General features: G+C 48.0%; 1 protein-coding gene and 1 pseudogene across 1 annotated transcript; one reads left to right on the forward strand and one right to left on the reverse strand.

Moving 5' to 3' along the window:
• Positions 1-2,011: 2,011 nt before the first annotated feature.
• CCDC177 (coiled-coil domain containing 177) lies at positions 2,012-10,900 on the reverse strand. Its single transcript, XM_016131220.2, has 2 exons — positions 10,641-10,900; positions 2,012-9,791 (listed from the first exon to the last, which is right to left on the reverse strand). Exon 2 carries the CDS (start codon positions 9,763-9,765, stop codon positions 7,669-7,671), a length of 2,097 nt encoding a protein of 698 aa, XP_015986706.2. The 5' UTR covers positions 9,766-9,791; positions 10,641-10,900; the 3' UTR covers positions 2,012-7,668.
• A 2,413-nt stretch (positions 10,901-13,313) lies between these two features.
• Positions 13,314-13,432, forward strand: LOC118601272 (annotated as a pseudogene).
• The last annotated feature ends 5,426 nt before the right edge of the window (positions 13,433-18,858 follow it).

Here is an 18,858-nt window from a genome sequence, read left to right on the forward strand (position 1 = left end):
TCCTAATTAGAAGCTTCAGGGCAATCTGGCATCTTACTTTAGGATTAGATGATAAGAACATTAAAAAAAAATCAGTAACAGATTTTCTCTTGCCTAATAAATACAATCTAAATCATTCTAAACCACTGTGTACATTTTGACTTTAACCTTCTAAATGATGTACCTGCTTACCAGTTGCCCTCAAAGTTACAGAACTTGAACTTTGTACACTTCTTCTGCTATTTGAGGTAGCAACTAGATCTGTTCTAGTGCCCACAGAAAGAAGAGATATCTCAAAAAGTACCTTCTAATGAATTTCAAGAATTCATTAACTGGTTTAACCATAAGCACAAGAAACAATGTTTTTGTTACTTGTGCCTTCTTTTTGCTAGAAGTTTTGGTGACTTTTGGAAAGCCCCTTAGAGTTGCTTTGCTAACCCTTATGTATGTAGATCTGGCACCTACAGACGTGAACGTATTTTGAGTAGGAACCTAAATAGCAGCTATCAGTTTCTAAGGCACCTGCTCTCTCCTTTGTCCTCTCTGGATCTTGCTTCAGCTGCCTTAGATGGCTGCAGTGAGGGGCCTCTCATTTCTCTGCTGAGGCATTGATTTATTTAGCCATGCTCAAATGGACTCACAAGATATATATCCTGCTTGAATTTTTCTGTCTATAGTTTCACCCTAGTATCCCCCAGCCTCTCTCTTTTTATTCTCTTCTTTTATTTCTATGCACTCACTGCATTTTCTCCTTTCTTGAACATAATGTTGCTTTTACTTATTTTAATAAACCTTCATAAATCAGTCCTTTCCTTTCCCAGGGAAATTCACTACCTTCCCTTCTTGTCATTTGTTTTCACTTCTTTTAGTAGCTGCAGGAAGTGGGAGCCCAGGCAGAATTCTCAATCTACCTATGGCAACAGAAGCAGACAACAAAACGTAAGACCAGAGCTGTTCACTGGGCCAAACATACTGGTTATAAGCATTTGCCGTTCAGCCATACTAATGTGATTCAAAGGTCAGTTCCGCCCAACACTAGCTGTGTGATCTTGGGTAGGCCACTTAAACTTGGCACCTTGATCTTCTCATCTGTAAAATAGAAATAATAATGTACCTGTCTCACAGAGATCTTGTGAGGATTCACTGCTTAAGACAGCTGCACAGTGTAAGGGCTTAGCATGCATTAGCTACCATTAGCCCTGCAATCCCAGCATTAACAAATTGTTCCCCTTGGCTATATGTTTTGCTCACCCTGCTGGTTCTCTTCAAATAAGCAGGTAGGTGTTCCTGGAAGGCACAGTCTGCCTACTCTTTTGCTGAGGGCTCAGGAGGCCTCCAAGGTCTACTGGGGCCTCCCTGTAGGGTACCCAAGGACAGTTAAAAGGTGACAAAGCAGGAGAGCTCCTGGCAGCTTGCTTCACTCTTTGTCCTTACTTCCAGATGCGTCTGAGAGATAACAAAAGCCAGTTGGCCTGTTCAGCACCTCTGTACATTAATACATGTCCAGAGTGGGGAATGAACTTCTATAAACTCAGTCCTACAGCTAACCTCCATGCAGCTATCTTCAGAACCAAGAGGGGCAGGAAAGGAGGTTGGGGCTCCTTCTGAGCCTTCCCAGAGAAAGTCATTTATTGAAGATGGAGCAATGCTACTGCACACCTACTTCTCTCCTCCCTGCTCCAATGTCTGCTCCTAGAGTGAGCCCCTCAACACTCTCCCAGGTTGGGTTTGTGCCAGAACCTCTTTCTCATTCTCATGTGGCCACAGCAAAGATGGTGCACATCCCAGAATCCTTGCCAGATGCCACATCCTGCAGTATCAGAAACTTCCAGAACAGTGGTTCTCCTGAACCTCTCCTAATTGGTTCTGCTAAAGATGCTACCAGAGAACTTGGGTATCACCAGGATAGAAACTCACCCTATTTTCCCCAAGAAAGATATAAATTTGTAAAATTTGTATCTTTCTTGGGGAAAATAGGGTGAGTTTTGTATTATTTGTATAATACAAATTTTAAAAACATTCTCTCATTTTGGCATCATTTAGGAAGTATTAAAATAAAATTTCAAAAATTATCATCAGATGTCAATTTTATTGCCAAACATTTGGTAAACAAGGTACTCTCTCCTCCTCTTCCCAGCCATAGACTACCACACATTCCTGGGGATCCACTATGCCAGAGCCCCTTCTTTTGGAATGGCTGGGGATCACCACATAGCAAGGGATACAGACAACTGCAAAGGGCTGCCATCCTAACCTGGCATTCAGCAAGACCACCTGGCTATAGGTCAACCTACCCCATTCCTTCATTACCTTCCCAAGTTCAGAATAACAGCATCCACGAATTGAGTGCTATTTGCCAGTGACTGTGCTTTCCAAGCATTAGCTCATTTAACAACTCCTTACCAAGTAGGATTTATTGTTCCCATATTACAGATGACAAGAGGGGCCTGTGGAACAGTAGTTAGTTTGAATAAGTCAAGACACTTGCTCCTTTGCCAAATACTTTGTCTTAAACGTATGGTAACCACATGGACTGGGTTTTCAGAACCTGGTAGATATCATTCTGTCACTCCGAGATATTCTGAATGTCAACATTTTGGTACCTATCTTCCATTTCCCAGTCAGTCTCTCACAGCAAGCAGAAGGAAGGAGAAGTGTAGTGGCAGCATGAAAAGCCTTGTTACCACGTGGCTCAGTGACAGATTCGGGAAATATGGACACCATGCTCGTGGGCCAGAGCCCAAAGTGATCTTGGAGCTGGTGGTAGGTGGAATCAGTGGACCACCACCAAGGGGCAGCAAATTTCCCCAGAACTTACCATTCCCTGTAAGAATAAGATGGCTACAGGCTCCCTGCCTCTGCCAGAACACTGGTGCTGGGATTTGTCGGAGTGTGTGTATGTGCATGTGTGTGCACACATGCATGTGCACACTCAAACACAATAGATATGTCCCCTTTTCTGACAGCCCTGTGAATTGTGCAAGTGTCTGACACAGAAACATGCCATCGGTACTGTACTAGCGGAGAGCGAGAAGGGCATGAACATTCCAAAATGGCAGCTAATTTAAAAATCACTTTGAGTAGGTTTTCGTGCTCGTGTGGCCGTATTTGATGAAATGGGAAGCAGCAATATTGTAATGATTACCAGTGTTCTTCAGAATGAAACCACTCTCCTCCTCCATAACCCAAATCTGCTAGTAACTCCACTCTCTGCCCCAGCACTGACCTATGTGAAACCCAAGCAGCACCAGGGACTATATGAAGGTCTGGGGGCATGTGGGGGATGCCCAGGGCGTGGAGGAGGTGCATATGGAGAGCATATCAGAGCACATATGTGAGCAGATAACAGGTTCTTCTGTAAAGAGTCATGTGATCGAGCAGGCGTAATACTGCAGGTGCTGCATCAGACTCCCAAAACCACGTGTCACATATAAGGCCTAAACAACATTTCTAGAACTGGGAGTTATCTGCTGGGTGTGCCTGGGTCAAGAAGTGCCAAGTTCCTTATGTTCCTCTGCCGAATGTTCCCCTGGGACATGCAGGGTGGTGATGCCGTCTTTGGTAGAAAAAAAGGCAAGTCTACATGACAACCTGTCGTCACCTCAATCACCTGTAAGTCTTAAGCAGTGGGATAGTCTGGTTCATTAAACTTTCTCATCGATTTAGTATTGATCAGAACCCTCTTTTTGTTGGGACATTAAAACGGGAAATGCTTCTGAAATGCTGAGTTTCTTATCTCAGCAAGAACAGTCAAAAGAAGGAGCTGGTTCTGTTTCGGGTCATCTGGGACTCTGTATGGCCTGAGGCTCAGTTCTTTTGGTCCAAGATCATTATTTATGCAGCCTCTGCTAAAGGCAACACAGATCAATGCCCTCAAAGGTCACTGATTTCTCTCTCTCTTTTACTGTCATTTACAGCTGATTAAGGAAATGACCTTACGAATTTAACCTAATTAATCAAGGCTCCTCTGAGGGACAGAGAACAGTGACTAGATGATGGTTGGTTGCTGGACGGCATGTACCCAGGAAACTGAAGGGCTTGAAATTAGTGCTTGATGGACCATATTCCTTAGATGGATATCGGGGTAGGAAGGGAGTTAAGCCCAATGGGGAAATACAGGGGTCTACTCATGACATTGTACCATAAGTGGTCCCCAGGGTCAATGATCAGAGACTCTGTCTCTTCAGCATCAAGAGCCGTGCCTGGCACAAAGCAGGTGCTCAATACAAATTTGTTGAATGGAGGTCTGCCCATGCAGTCCATTTTATGCAGAGTTCTCCTGGTCACCATTCATTTGTCTGTCATCCATCCATGGACTATCCCTCTCTCCACTCAGTATTTATGTGCTTAACCTATGTGAGGTGCTAAACCATAGTCTACAGGGGAATTAATGGGAAACAAGATACAGCCCCTATGTAGAATCGGTCATCCAATGGACTTTTTAAAGGAGGGGAAATGATAAGTGGTAGGCATTACAGAATGGCCTGGGTACAAGTGGCATTCTCATATGCCTTTCAGCTCACAGACTCTTCGCCTTTGGTAAATCCTGCTTCTGCTCCCATCGAAGACTCACAGTCTATGTGCTTCTGAAAGGAAACTTCCATCTTCCTGTCCAGATGTGGTATAACTTTGGTCATTGCCTGAGCAGGATACTGGGCTAGCTTCGCTGATGATTCCAACTGAAATGGCTTTGTCCTGCTTGTCTCCTTGGTAATGAACCAAACTAAAGCTTTTTCCAACCATTCCCATTCTTCCTCACCATACTTTACATTCTCTGAGCAAGGAATATTCCAAGAGGGTAAATGTGAAGGTCCAGGGCTACTTCAAGGCTGCAGTTTCCTGGATAGTAAAAATTTCTAGCACAGTGCTCCAAGGCAAATTCTGGGCACTGATTAGAATGTTCACATCAGAAGCAAGCCATTCTCCACCATCATTCCTGCAACCCCTTCCTCTCCAATTTTCTCCTGTTATATTTCAGAATAAGAAACACTTCTCCTGCACCGTTTCAAAGAGAATATAAAAAGGGGCCAACAAAGGATCATGGAAATTGCTTCTCCTAAAAGAGCAACATGACCTCTTCTCTTAGAATATCGAGATAGGTCTATATTCTAGACGACAGTCTGAAATTTGGAAAAATCACCCTTTACTAAATTTAGCTTCTGTGTTTGCCTTAATTCTACTTAGCTACATGGTTTTGTTTTGCTTTTAAGAATCCAAAAAACTTTTCCTTTACACAGTGCTTTTCTCATTTGGTGACATTCATGCCTGAGTCTTTGTATCACATCTGATACTATGATCTGCAATGTGCTTTTCGAGACCATTCCTTTCTGCACTAAGTCATGACAGTATATGATACTCCCGAGGTGTAGTACAGTCACATGATCCTCTCTTTTTATAGCAACTGCACCTGCAGTTCCAAAGTCATAGCATGGAGAATACCACTTTCATGCTCAGTAAGTCATAAAACAAACTGAATCATGGGCCGGGTAAGATCCTCTATGTACTTTTTAGTGCCTTATCCAAAAAAAAAAAAAAATCGAAACAAAACAAAACATTGTATCGTTTCCATACAAATGCACTTACTTTGGAAGTAAGTAGTTTTAGGAAGAACTATTAAAGTTTTAAAAGCCCTCTAGTAAATCAGGAACCACAAGGTAAGAACCAGTATCATGTTAACATTTTAGTTAAATGACCCTGACTCACAGAAAAGGCCATTGATTACAGCACACTGACAACCTGGTTATTGACAAGAAGAAAATTTGACAGAAAAATTCACCCGCTCAGGAAATAAACCTTGGCACAGTTCCTTTCCTGGTTTCACAAAATCTGAAGTATAACAATCAAGCACTGCTTCCTTCTACACAATACTCCTGTACCCGGTGGCACATGAGGGGAGGGTGAGGATAGTGTGTGTGTGTGTGCGTGTGTGCGTAAACACGCAAATGTATTTAATACCAGACATTTTAGGAACAATTCCGTCCAGCAGAATATACATGAACTATGTCTAATATAGTAGTTCTCTACCCTGATTTTTTGGTAACTTTTACTTCCTGATGCTGATTTAATGTAAAAAGTAATGTTCTATTTCCCACTTTCCCTGATAAAGGCAGAGTCAGTGGGTGGATACGGCTAGAGGCTGACTTCAGCTTCATGGAAGGGAAGCACTCTAGGGGTTAAAGTTGCCTGAAGACAACTGAACAGGACTTTTCTGGGCCAGGGAGTGGCCTGGTCTTGCAAGTATTTTTCCCCAGAGGCTAAACGACCATCTGTCCATGATGCATTACTCCTTCCAACACTAGGAATCCACATTCTCAGAAACAACCTAAGCCAACAACAGCCCTCTTGCCTCCCAACTCCAGGTCAAGAAAGGCACAAAGAAAATTAACAAATAATACTGAGGTGGCGCTTTGGATCCGGGAGACTTTGAGGTACCAGGAGAAGAATACTGATGGCCCCATCTGGCTAATGGGAAGGTGAGGCACAAAGAGACTGATTAAATACTTTCAGTCACAGATGAGAGGGATTTAAGGGACAGATTATCCTTTTCCTCACTTGGGGGAAGGGAGGAGAAGATACATTGCCACCAATTGTGAGCACAACTCTCAACAGCAAAGAGGCAATTCCAGCTCATCAGCTACCACAGTCAATTGCCCTCAGAGCCACTGTGATGATTCCTTCACAGAGGGAATCCTACACTCCAAACTCCCTGGGGCCCACTCTTGGGACTGCAGTCAGGGCTGGAGATTTAGGCAGGATTGGCCTGGGCAGGCACATAAGGTAGCTCTGCTTCTTAAGGCATGGCTGCTGTCTGTGAGGAGTGGGCTCCACACTGGGAGGTGGGCATCAGACACTACCTCCTTTGAAACTACCCTGCAAGAACTCTTAATCTGATGGAAAGCTGCTAGGGGCTGAGGGGCTTCCCCTAAAGCTAAACAGCATTATCAAACAAACCAATTTCTTGTATCACTTGGGAGGAGGAAAAAAAACACAAATTGATCATTATTCGCAGATGATTGTCTAACTAGAAAACCTAGGGGACTCTGAAAAAACTATCAGAATTAGACCAGAATTTGCTCGTGGCAGATTAAAAGTCAAGCATACAAAAATCAATAGCTTTTTGGGTTACTTAGGTGTGGCCTAACACCTTTGAAGAGCTGTGCTTTTCGGAGGCCTCTGAGCTTTGTGCAACCTGCCATATTTTAAAAGATGGAGGTGAACCAGGGAGATGCCTCCTCAACTACAGTATCTGCAGTCGTCTCAGACAGCAATATGTGAAAGGTGCCTGGGGTGACTGCTGCAGAAGGGGGCAGTCACCCTTGCACTCTCTCTTGGTGCGAGGGGGGGGGGGACTTTCCCCACTCTCAACCCAGCCCCTTCCTCCTTGGCTCTTTTCTATTCCAACCCAAAAGACATGCAGGGAACCTTGGCAAGGGCCGCTGCAGGAGCCACCAAGAGTGAATATGGTCAAAGATTGTGCTATGTCATTTCCATACGAAATCAGTTATTAAAAATAAAGGCGGCAGACTGGCAGGTTTCACGTGTTGGTCCTCTCATTGTCTCATTATGGGTCAGAAGCCTGGCGAGGTCAAGGTGCTATGCCCCGAACGGGGACTCTCACGGTCTGGTCAAAGTGGCCATGGGAGGCCCTGTGGGGCTGAGCGTGGCAGTCTGGCCAGCGCGGGGTGGCGGTCATTTGCGGTCCAGGCTGGCATGCAGCTGGGCCTCCCGCACCATGCGGTCGAAGGAGCGCGTGTTGGTCTCCTGGCGCACCTTCTCGCGCACGTGGAAGGAGGCCCGGGCTGTGGAGCGGGCGCTCTCCAGGGCGCTACGCCGCTCCCGTGACAGCTGTTCACTGCGCTCCAGCTTGCGCCCAATGGCTTGGAGAAGCTCCCGCCGGCGGCAGTCTTCGTCCCTGTCCACCTTCTCTTTGTTGGCGCGCTGGGCCCGCTCCTTCTCCAGCCGGCTCTGGCCCACGCGCCGCGCCTTCTGTTGCACCGCCTCCTCCGCAGCCTGTGCCGCGTGCTGCAGCCGCCGCTCTCCTGCCCGGGCCAGCGCCTCCAGGTGCGCCTGGTGCTCGCGCTCTTTGCGCTCGGCCGCCTCCTTGGCTCGCCGGCCCTGCAGCTCCTCCCTCCGGGCCCGCTGTCGCAGCTCCCGGGTGCGCTGCTCTACCAACTGTTCGTAGTTCTCCTGCGCGCGGACCAAGCTGGCCTCCAGGGAGCTCCGCAGGCCCTCACGCTCCTCGTTCTCCTGTCGAACCCGGCCTTGCAACAGCGCCTGGTGGCGCGCCTGCTCAACGCGGCTCAACTCCCGCTTTTCTCGCTGCAGCTGGCCCTCCTGCCGCAGCTTGGTGTGGGCCGCACGCTGGGCGCGCTCCCTGCGGACCTGCTCGGCCCGCTCGCGCCCTTCCTGCAGGCCCTCCTCTCGCTGCTTCAAGTTCTGCTCCTGCTGCAGCTTGCGCAGCCGGTCCTCCCGAGCCACGCGCTCCGCCCGTTCCCGCCGGAGCAGGCCCTGGCGCTCGGCCAGCTCTCGCCGCCGCTCCTCGCTGAGCTCGCACTGCTGCTGCCGCCGCCGCGCCGCCTCTCGCTCCTCGCGGCCCCGGCGGCCGCGCCGCTCCTCCACCTGCGCGGCCCAGGCCCGGCGGCCCTGCTCCAGGGCGCGCTGCTTCTCGCGTTCCTCGCGCTCCCGCCGCCGTTCGGCGCACACGCGCTGCTGCTCCCACTGGCCGTGGGCCACGGCGCGCTGTTCCAGCAACAGGCGCTCCTCCTGGTGCCGTGCCAGCATCAGCGCCGCGATCTTGCGGTCGCGCTCGGGCACTCCGCGCAGGCCCCGCTCCGCGCGCACTTGACGCACGATGCGCTCCACGTGCTGAGCCGTCTGCGGTGAATGACTCAAGTCGCCGAGGCTGAAGCTGCGGGCCGTGAGCGGCACCAGAACCAGGGCGGACGGGCGGCCCAGAGGGTTGGGGGCGGAGGACAAAGACCCCGCGGGGCAGCTGTTCCTGGCCGAGGCCCGAGGCGGCCAGCGCAGCTCCCTCAGGCTCTCCCCGCTGTAGGACGACGACGACGCGCCGGACTCGGAGCTGAGGGCACCCTCACGCCGGCGCGACAGAGAGTCTAATGAGTGGCTTTTCCGACCCGCTCGCGAGGCCGCAGGCGGAGGTTGGGTCCGCGCCGGGGACGGACTAGAGGAGGCCTTGCGGGCCGCACGCGGCGCGGGCGAGGCCGGGAGGCTGGCGCTGCTGCAGCTGCTGCTGCTGCCCGCGCTGGGGCCCGAGCCTGCGGCGGCCGCGGAACCCAACGGTGTGAAGAGGCGCCGCTTCTCTTCGCGCACGATGCGCTCACGCTCGGCGCGGCACTGCTGCAGCTTGGCGCGCCGCTCCGCTTCGTACGCCTCGTACAGGCCGGTGGCCACTCTCATGGAGCGGCCCGGGGCCTCGCGCACCAGGTCGGTCAGGGCCCGTGGCAGCAGCTCCACCGGTTTGACAGCGCAGCGGGCGCAGGCCTCGAGCGAGCGGGGGCTGGTCAGCACGTAGCGGCTGCCCTCGGCCTCTGGACAGTCAAAGTTGAACAGGTCGAGGTGCAGCAGCGGGGACTGCTCGCGCCGTCCGCCTTCTGCGGCGCACGGGACTTCAGCCTTGCGGGGCACGGGCTCCGACGCCGAGGCAGAAGAGGCCGCGGGCTGCTGGGCGCCCTGGGCGTCAGGGGGCGCGGACGCTGCGGCTCCGTTTCCTCCTGAGCCTCCAGGCTCGGCTGCTGCCTTCTCTTCTTCAGGTACGGGGTCCACCATGGCTAAGCCCTGTCCTTTTGTGGAGTCTGTGATGACAAGGGAGGGACATCGTGGGATACATCTGAGAGCAGTTCTCCACATCCCATTCACATCCACCCCCTCCCTACTTAATCCTCTTTGGGATTAGGCTCAGAGGCCCAGGCAGAACGTAAATCATAAAACCCAGGCGGGGGTGGCCCGGTACTGGTGCAGCCTCAATCTCCCTGAGCCCCGGAGCGCGCGGCAGAGGCCGTGGCCAAGCTCTACAGGGCGTCTGGCCCGCTAGATTTACCTCCTTCCTGCCCGAAATTAAAATGAAAAGATCGAGGAGCAGGGCAGTAGCTGGCCAGGGAGGCGCTGGAGGATTCCCCCGAGGATTAGCGTATTTGTTTGTAGCTTAGGCGGGCAACCAGGGATTCAGTTTTGCAGGAACAAAAAAAGGAAGAGGCCTGTTCATCCCTAAAGTGCATTGCAGCGAGGACCCCGTTTGCCTCGGGAAGAAGTTATGGTTGATTTCTCTTTGCCAAAGGAGATGCAAGCACGGGCCAGGGGTTGATGGACTGAGGGAAATGCCTCAATCCCCAAAGGCCTCTCCCGGAGGGGTGCTGGATCTTGCTCCTGCCTCTTGGGTAGGGATTGCTATGCGCTGTGCCCGCCTCCGCTGCTCACCCTCACCGCCCGCTTTCCCCCAGCCCCATGTTTGCCGGGGATGAAAAAGGCGCCTGGATCCTCCCAGATGCACTCGATTCCCTCCAAGTCTGGTGTGCTAAGGCACCCTCCACCCTAACACCTGCCCCCAGATGCCCTCCGAGTCCCCCAACGGTGTCCCAGCGAGGTGGACTCCTGGGATACCCCGGACGCGCCAGTGCCAGCGGCTCCCCGGCCGATTCACTTACCGCGCGTCCTCCCGGGCTCAGGCCCCGCGCCGAGGGCTTTTGTTCGCAGCTCGCCGCTCTCCCCTGCGCCTCTTCAGTCCCCGCGCCGGCGGGGTCGGGTTACTGCCGGCTGCCGCCGCGATAGGAGCCCCAGCTGCCACTGCAGCCACCGCCAGCGTCTCTCCATGGGGCCCGCACACGCCCCAGACGCTACCTACACGCGAGAGGGGGAGTGCGACAAGGTTTCCCTAAAATAACACAGCTCTGCTCCCTTCCCTCTCACTGATTCTTAAAAAAGGAAGCCGAGTTCCGTCGCTGCTGCATCCTTCGGTGCCTCTCCAACCGTGAGGGTACCGCAAAGGTCCTTCGACACCCCCGGCGCCTCCTGGTGGACACTCGAGGGTGTTGGCTTGTTTGCTTAGAGGTTGAAGATGTTTTATGTTTTTTTTTATGTATATATATATATATACATATTTTATGTATATATATTTTATGTATAAAACATTTAAATATGAAATTTATTTCTTTCAGCACCTTAACTGGGTTGAATGAAGGAGCAGCTTGGTTTGATTTTCAAGGGGACCCTGAGAAGCAAACAAACAAACTCAGTAGTGAACAATTAGGTAGAAATATGGCTCATAATCCAAATTATGTTAGTTTTAAGAAAAACTAAGAACATCCAGGTCAGTTAGAGGAAAGCAGAGTATGTGTGACTAGTGCTTAATGCAACATTTTAGGATTTCCTGATTCCGGATAATACAAATGAAAACCAGTTAGTGCCAAACAAACAAACAAAAACAACAAAAAACAGTGCCATTTAAGGAGTATTACTTTGAGACACCTCCTCCCTACATTTTTTTCCAGTTTGAGTGGTAGTGGCCATAGGAGAGAGATGCAAAGAGTACTTGAGTGAGGGTGGGTGAGACATAACGTTAGCAAGCGTGGTGAACCATGGTATCAATAATCTTGACACTGTGAGGCAGTGAGAAACAGGAAAAGACTTAAGGCAGAGAAATGACGTGATTTAGTTTATAGTTTAAGAATATAACTCTGACAATAAAGGGGTAAGGGCTTTAGCGGGGGGCAAAAGGAGGCAGGGAGACTAGTTAGCTGGACACTAGAGTCGCCCAAAAGGCAGGAAGGATTGGGACCTGAGGGGGAACAACAGTAGGAGTAGGTGTGGTGGGAGGCCGGGGTACAAATTCCTGAAATAAAGAGTAAAGGAAACAATACTCAGATATAGCTTGGCTCTGGGGTATGAAGAACCGTGAGGGGTCAAAGATAACCTCTAGGAGCATCTGGATGTACTCCAAGTGTGGCTCCAAGAGGGAGGATTAGGTGGCGTGGAGGGCCAGGGAAGAATGGGTTCCTCTTCGGAGGAATTTGAGTTTGAGGTGTTACTGCTCAGTGGGTGACCGGGTAAGTTGTGTCAGAGGTCTGGTCTGGAACTAGAGTTTAGGGCATTGTCACCATATGTGAGGTTCCTGAAACCAACGATGTGAGTGAGATTACCCAGAGAGGGCAGGTGGAGCAAAAGGGAGTTGGGCAGGGCATTGATGGGGCTGCTAAGAGACAAGGAGTCCATGAAAGCGACCAATAAAGACAGGAAAGAAATTGTGGTCTTGTGGAAGCCCACAGTAGAGCACTTCAGAAGGAGGGTGTGCTCCAAGTGCTCAGGCTGCACAGGTCCAGAAAGATTTTTGCCTGGAGTCAAATACCCACTGAAACTGGTGGTGAGAGGATCTTTGGTGACATCGGCCAAAACATCTGTAGTATTGTACCAGCAGCTGAAGCCAAACCACAGGAGGTTGAGGTGCAATGGGAGGTGAGAAAGTGAGAGTTACTGACTCTTTTGACATCTGGATAAGAGTGTTAAAGCCTGAAGAATTTGAGATTTTATCCTACTTTCATGCTATCTAGTCAGTCTTCCACAGGGTCATAGATGTTGGCAGAAGACACGAGACTCCTGGATCAGAAGCAAAGGACTCTGTTTTTTTCTGGTATGACAGGCAGCATGAGGTTAATGTTTTTGTTGGCTCCCCAAGTCCCATGGAGCAGTAGACAGGTGGGCTCAGATAGATACTGTACATATAGTAGATGTGTGTCATAGCTGAATGACCCTAGGGTTAATCTTTTAAAGGGGGCTGCGAGCAAACCTGTTCAACCTTTTCCCCAGAAGGAGGCATTATTTTTGTCATCCTAGATAGGAAACAAATCATCCCTCTGACCTGTGGGAGACTCTGTCTCTCCCAGGAGTGTTTGCTGTACAAGTATACATGAAAAATAGTTTAGAATAGAAGCCTTTGCAAGACAAACAGGATCACTGAGAAGAACTGCTCTCAGAGAAAAGGGGTAATTGATCAGATGGCTGATAAGAGGTGAGGCTGGGATTTGGACCTGGCTCTGTCTGACCTTGAAGTGTATCCCATGCGTTATATTTCCACAGCAAACCTATCATCTGGGGAGAAGCAAGTTCAGGTGGACATGAGTGGGGTGGGCAAGTCAACCTCTCCAAATCTCAGTTTTCCTCTCTTTACATAGAATCTCATTAAAATGCCTACCTCAAAGCTTAATAATGTCTGTTATATGAATGTTATCTTTGTCATTAAATAGCTACCTTCCAGGGTTGTTGCCAGCACTGGAAAGACCATGATCAAAGTACCTAGACCAATGCATTGTTAATAAGCAGTGATAGTCTACAGCCATGCTACCCTGCACAAGCCCGATCCCATCTAATCTCAGAAGCTAAGTAGGGTCGGGCCTAGTTAGTACTTGGATGGGAGACCACCTAGGAAGACCAGGTGCTGTAGGCATAAAAAATAAAATAAAATAAGGGATTGTAAACTGACAAGGTCCTTGCAATCTGTGAGGTCGACCAAGGGTTACCTCACCTAAAAAATAAATGAGTTAAAAAAAAATAAGCAGTGATAAAATAGTTACCACTCCGTTTGATAAACCTCACCGTATAAGTATGCTCAAAATCAATGAGGAAACATCTGCAGTATCTGCAAGTTTTTAAGGGGAAGGAAGTCTAGCAAATGTTCCACACTTGATTAAGGGATGATTATTTGGGAAGGTCGTGGAAAGAGAGGACATGGGAAGGGGGCCCTGAAATACGACACTGGCCTAGCCAGCCAATTCCTCAGAACCGACTTGACAATCAATGGAGCACCATTAAATGGTCAGATATCTCTCACCTCTCATCTTGAAGTGCCTCGAACTTTTCGGGAGATGGGTTTCACATGGGTTAAGTGTTGATTTCCTTCATATTTGGAGTCCCAGCCTTGGATCTTTTAACACCAAAGATCAAGGGGGTTAAATCCAACTTTATTATGGTATCCAGTCAAGAAAGCAGCCCAGTTTGGGAACACCCACCTGCCCATCGTGAGTGGGGTAGTGAACAAGGTGGTGAGGAAGGTGGGCTTTAGAGTCAGACAGACTAATTGTTCAGATGCCAGCTCAGTCAGGCCGTATGATTTGAGGGAAGTTTCTTAGTCCCTCTGAGCCTCAACTTCCTCAGAAGAGGACTGCACAATATACTCAGTTGTTTCGCCTTGCACAGACCCTTGAAGATAATCATTAATTAAGTACCCTGTTCAATCACTGTCAGTCTGGGTTGCTATAACAAATTACAGTGCCCTGGGTGGCTTAAACAGCAGTTTATTTCTCACAGTTCTCAAGGCTGGGAAGTTCACGATCAAGGCGCTGGCAGATCTGGTGAGGACTTACTTTCTGGTTTGCAGATGGCCATCTTCTTGTATCCTCACATGGAGGAGAGCAGAGTAGAGAGAAAGTTCTCACCTATCTTTTTCTTACAAGAGCATTAACCCATCATGAGGGCTCCACCCTTATGACCTAATCACCTCCCAGAGGCCCCATCTCCAAATACCATCACATTGGGGCTTAGGGTTTCAACATATGAATAGGGGGCGGACACAAGCATTCAGTTCATAGAGCTCACCTAATTTGGACAGAAAAACCCATACCATAGACAGTCTAACCTCCATGTAAATTCCTTTTAATCAGCCACCACCACCCACCTCAGCTGTGACCTTGTGTTCATTCCCCTTCTCAATATAATCCTATTCACAGAAGAGTGATTATTCACTCCAAAGTTCTAAATCAGGAACCAGTAAACTACGATCTGTGGGCCAAATCCACTTTTTTTGTAAATCAAGTCTTATTGGAACACAGCCATGCTTGCTTGTTTACATATTGTCTATACTACTTATCATGCAACAGTGGCAGAATTGAATAGTTTTGATACTGTATGACCCCAAGAGCTTTTTACAGAAAAATATTACCAGTACCTGTTTTAATGACTGAAAACAGCTTGTGCCAGTTAGCAATTTATTGCCTTGTACCTCCAAATTCACTACCAACTCTGAATGGATTGTATGCATTTTCTACTCGACAGTGAAAACGATGCTAAGGTTGGCCAGTAGAGGGAGCTGGAGGGACGTTGTAGGAGGAAGGCGCTTTTCTTAGTTCCTGTGTGCTGTGTTTTTTGCTTTTTCTTGTTGCTGCTGCAGAATGAGTGGTGCTGGTGTAGGGGAACTGTCCGGTTGGTATTCTGTTCCAGCTGTGTGTCCCGAGTAGTCTCTTGGTGACCTCACAGCTCAGGCTAAGGCCTGGTGAGCACCTTTCCAAGCCTTCCTGCTCTAAGTCTTGGGCTCATAGCGCAGTGCCCTGACTCCTCACCAGCCTCAGTCCACCCTTGAAGATTGTTCCTGCTTACCTGGCAACTGTGGAGCAATTCTGCCCCAGACAGACTTCTCTGCTTCCCAATGGGCTGCAGTCACACCTTCTCCAATGAAGTGTGGACCCCAGCTTTGTGGAGGGGGCTCCCTTTTGAAGTTGTTCTTCCTTGGTTAATCTTTCTCAGCCTTAGGGAACCCTTGAGAGTTCTCTTTATAGCTTTATGTTAACTCTTTGTTCATAGCTTAAGACCTCTTTATATTAAGCAGCTTCTACTTAAATTACCGTGCGATTTCTGTCTCCTGATTTGACCCAGGGTAATTCGACACAGTGTTAAGTGTAACAATTCCCAATTCTCGAGACTAAAGCCTTAAGAAGAAATTTCAGGCCTAAACCAGCTGGTAAAAGGTAATATTTGTTTCAAAGTAATATTTGTTTTTTACTTTATTGAAGTGATATGTTCATCATAGTAGGAAATTAGAAAATGCAGAAAAGAGGAAGGAAAAAAATCATCACCCAAAGACCACCAGCTCAGTGTGTTACGTGGCAGGGCCTTGTAAGCTACTGGACGACAGGTCTCTGTATGCTCACAACTACTTAGAGCCTGATACACAGTAGGCCCTCCTGCTGAATGCATTAACAAGAAGAACTGGGGTCTAATTAGGGCTATTTAGCTCACTGTATGTACCATGAATTTGGCCTTGTCAAATATTCGGAGCCATTAAACCATTTTGAATAATCTTCAGAGTTAGGTCATCTTAAGCAGATGACGCTCATTGAGAACTGTCCTGTGGGACGGGAGAGACCAACCTGCACTAAACCATGGAGGTGGGGCCACAAGGAAATCTAGAGGGAATCTTACCATGAATCTGCTGGGAGTTTTCTCTCACTTCTGGAAGGACACTTCATTCCATTTTTGAATGATACTGGAGAAGCGTCTTCAGTCCTGAGTATGACCACGCACTGGGGCTGCTGTCCCATGGGCGTTTGTCTCTGAGACATCGGCGAGCTGTTGCTCAGGAGCCAGACTTGTTTCCAGTCTCTGATTCTCTTCCTCAGTCGTCTGCCTCTGACATGAAGCCACCTGCCTGCTCAGTGCTTTAGGCCCCTTCTGTTTTCAGAGGGGCTACTATGAAGTTACAGCTCCTGTTTTCCAGAGGCCTCTTCCCCGGCAACCAGCCAACACACACACACACACACACACACACACACACACACACACACACAGCTTTTAAGTGGATAATTCTAACTTCAAACATAGTGCACCATTGCTCTCCATAATGTCTTAAACCAGTCATCTTGATGTTCATATTTGTAGATTTAGAGATTAGTCATTTCCCATCATTGGAGATGGTGGCCCCCTATTTTTTGCATGTTTTTCTTGAAGATCAGGGTCCTTTTCCCCTATCGAATGTGTCAATCAATCACATAAGAACAACAAAGCGTGCATTGAAAACTTATTGTTAAAAAGCATCAACCTTAACTAGTAAGTCTGGGAATACTGAGAAGGGAAAGACAGGGTCCTTACCCTGCATGCCAGTAGAAGAAACAATACCCAAACATTCAAGAAGTTAAATACTAAAAGAGTTAAGTCAAGCACAAGGCAGAATGTGATTAATGCATTACTAATTAGTGCATTACTAATTAATTACTTCTGATTAGTAATTACTATCCAGTGTTGGATAAGTCCTTCAACCTTTCTGAGTCTAGTCTCCTTTCTTGATTATATTAGCCTGCTAGGGCTGCCATAACAAAATACCAAAGACTGCGTGGTTTAAATAATAGAAATTTATTTTCTCACAGTTCTGGAGGCTAGAAGTTCAAGATCAGGGCGTCGGCAGATTTGGTTTCTTCCGTGGTCTCTCTCTGACTTGCAGATGGCCATCTTCTTGCTGCGCCTAACACGATCATCCCTCTGTATTTTCTGTGTGCTAATCTCCTCTCATAAGGTCACTCATCATGTCCATTCAGGGTCCACCCTAACAACCTCCCTTTAACTTAATTATCTCTGTAAATACCCTATCTCCAGTCACATTCTGAGGTACTGAGGGTTAGGACTACAGTATGACTTTTTAGGGGCCACAATTCAGCCCATAGAATTGAAATTATGGAAATTATGATTCCTGACTATCTTCAGTCATTCAAATATTGAGTGCCTATTGTGTGCCATGCACTGGGATTAGACTGGTGGAGCCCTGTCATCACGGGATCTGTAACAGGGGAGATGATTGTAAATCAAGCATAAGTACTAAGAAGGAGAGGGATGCTGGGAGAGCGTCTAATCAGGCAAGACATGGCCAAGGCCTAAACCAAGGCAGAAGCAGTGAAGACAGAGAGAATAGAAAATTAAAAAATGTTAAAGATATTTATGACAGAGAGTCAACAAAATTGGCGATGGATTAGATATGGGATCAAAACTCTTAGGTTTCTGGCTCAGACATCTGGAAATGGTGTGTGTGTGTGGGGGGGGTAGTACCATTTGCTGAAATGGGGAATGGTGGAGGAAGAGGAACAAGTTTTGAGCAAAGATGATGAGTTCCTAATTGGACCTGTTTAATGGCTGTATCCATCAGGTGTCTAACTCAACAGTTGAAAGCATGAGTTTCTGAGTTCACAAACCTAGGTTCATATCCCAGCATGTCCATGTCCTGGCTGTGTGATCCTGAGAGTTACTCAACCTCTCTGAACTTCCATTTGTTAACTATAAATTGACCATATAGTGATATCTCCCATATTGTTACTGAGATACAATATGTTCAGCACATAGCACAGTGTACCCATGTACCTGCCGCACAGTAAGCACTCAAAAATGGCAGGTCACTATTATCATTATTAAATTTGAATAAAATGACACGCAAATCCAAGCTTTCTTTTGATTGATTTCCTGTAGATCATGTGTCTAACGTGGATTTCAGTTCCTCTGCTCCATTTGGAAACAATGTTCTCTACTTATTTTACTTTTTGTTCCTGGAAATCAGAGGATTTCCCTGATGCTCAGGCTCTTTGATAGAGCTGGGTAGAAGGCAGGATTATTTTGTTTGCTTAAGGTAAATTTTGAAACTGGAGTTTAAGGCTCACTCCACATTCTCACCTCCAGGTGGCGCCCCTCCTCCATGCATCTACTTGGTACCAGCGCTCTTAAGTCAGAAACCAGGTCTGAAAACACCAAACCAATTCCCTAAAACCCAGAGGAGTGCCCAATGTACCTGAAAGACAATTTCACAAGGGAAATTGAAGAAATTTTCTTTCTCATTTTGGCTGTAGGAATTGACTTGTACCTACAAGCCTTTAAGCAGGCCATGCTGTTTCATGCGTCTGTCTCTGTGTGTGCCATTTGCTGGTAATACTTGTTCCTTACTACTTGGCCTCACTAACTCTTTCTCGTCCAGCAAAACCCAGCTCAGATATCACCTCCTCAGTGAAGACTACCCTGATTGGCCCCTCATTCGGGGTTAGGTGCCTCTCCACTATGCTTTCACTATATACCCTAGCATTGCCTTTGGATGGAGCTGTAATATGTTTTAAAACATTTTATTATAGG

Source organism: Rousettus aegyptiacus, unplaced genomic scaffold (genome assembly GCF_014176215.1).
Source record: "Rousettus aegyptiacus isolate mRouAeg1 unplaced genomic scaffold, mRouAeg1.p scaffold_m13_p_3, whole genome shotgun sequence".
NCBI lineage: Eukaryota > Metazoa > Chordata > Mammalia > Chiroptera > Pteropodidae > Rousettus > Rousettus aegyptiacus.

Coding starts and splice junctions, on each gene's coding strand:
- CCDC177 (XM_016131220.2), bottom strand. CDS start 9,765: ATGGTGGACCCCGTACCTGAAGAAGAGAAGGCAGCAGCCGAGCCTGGA.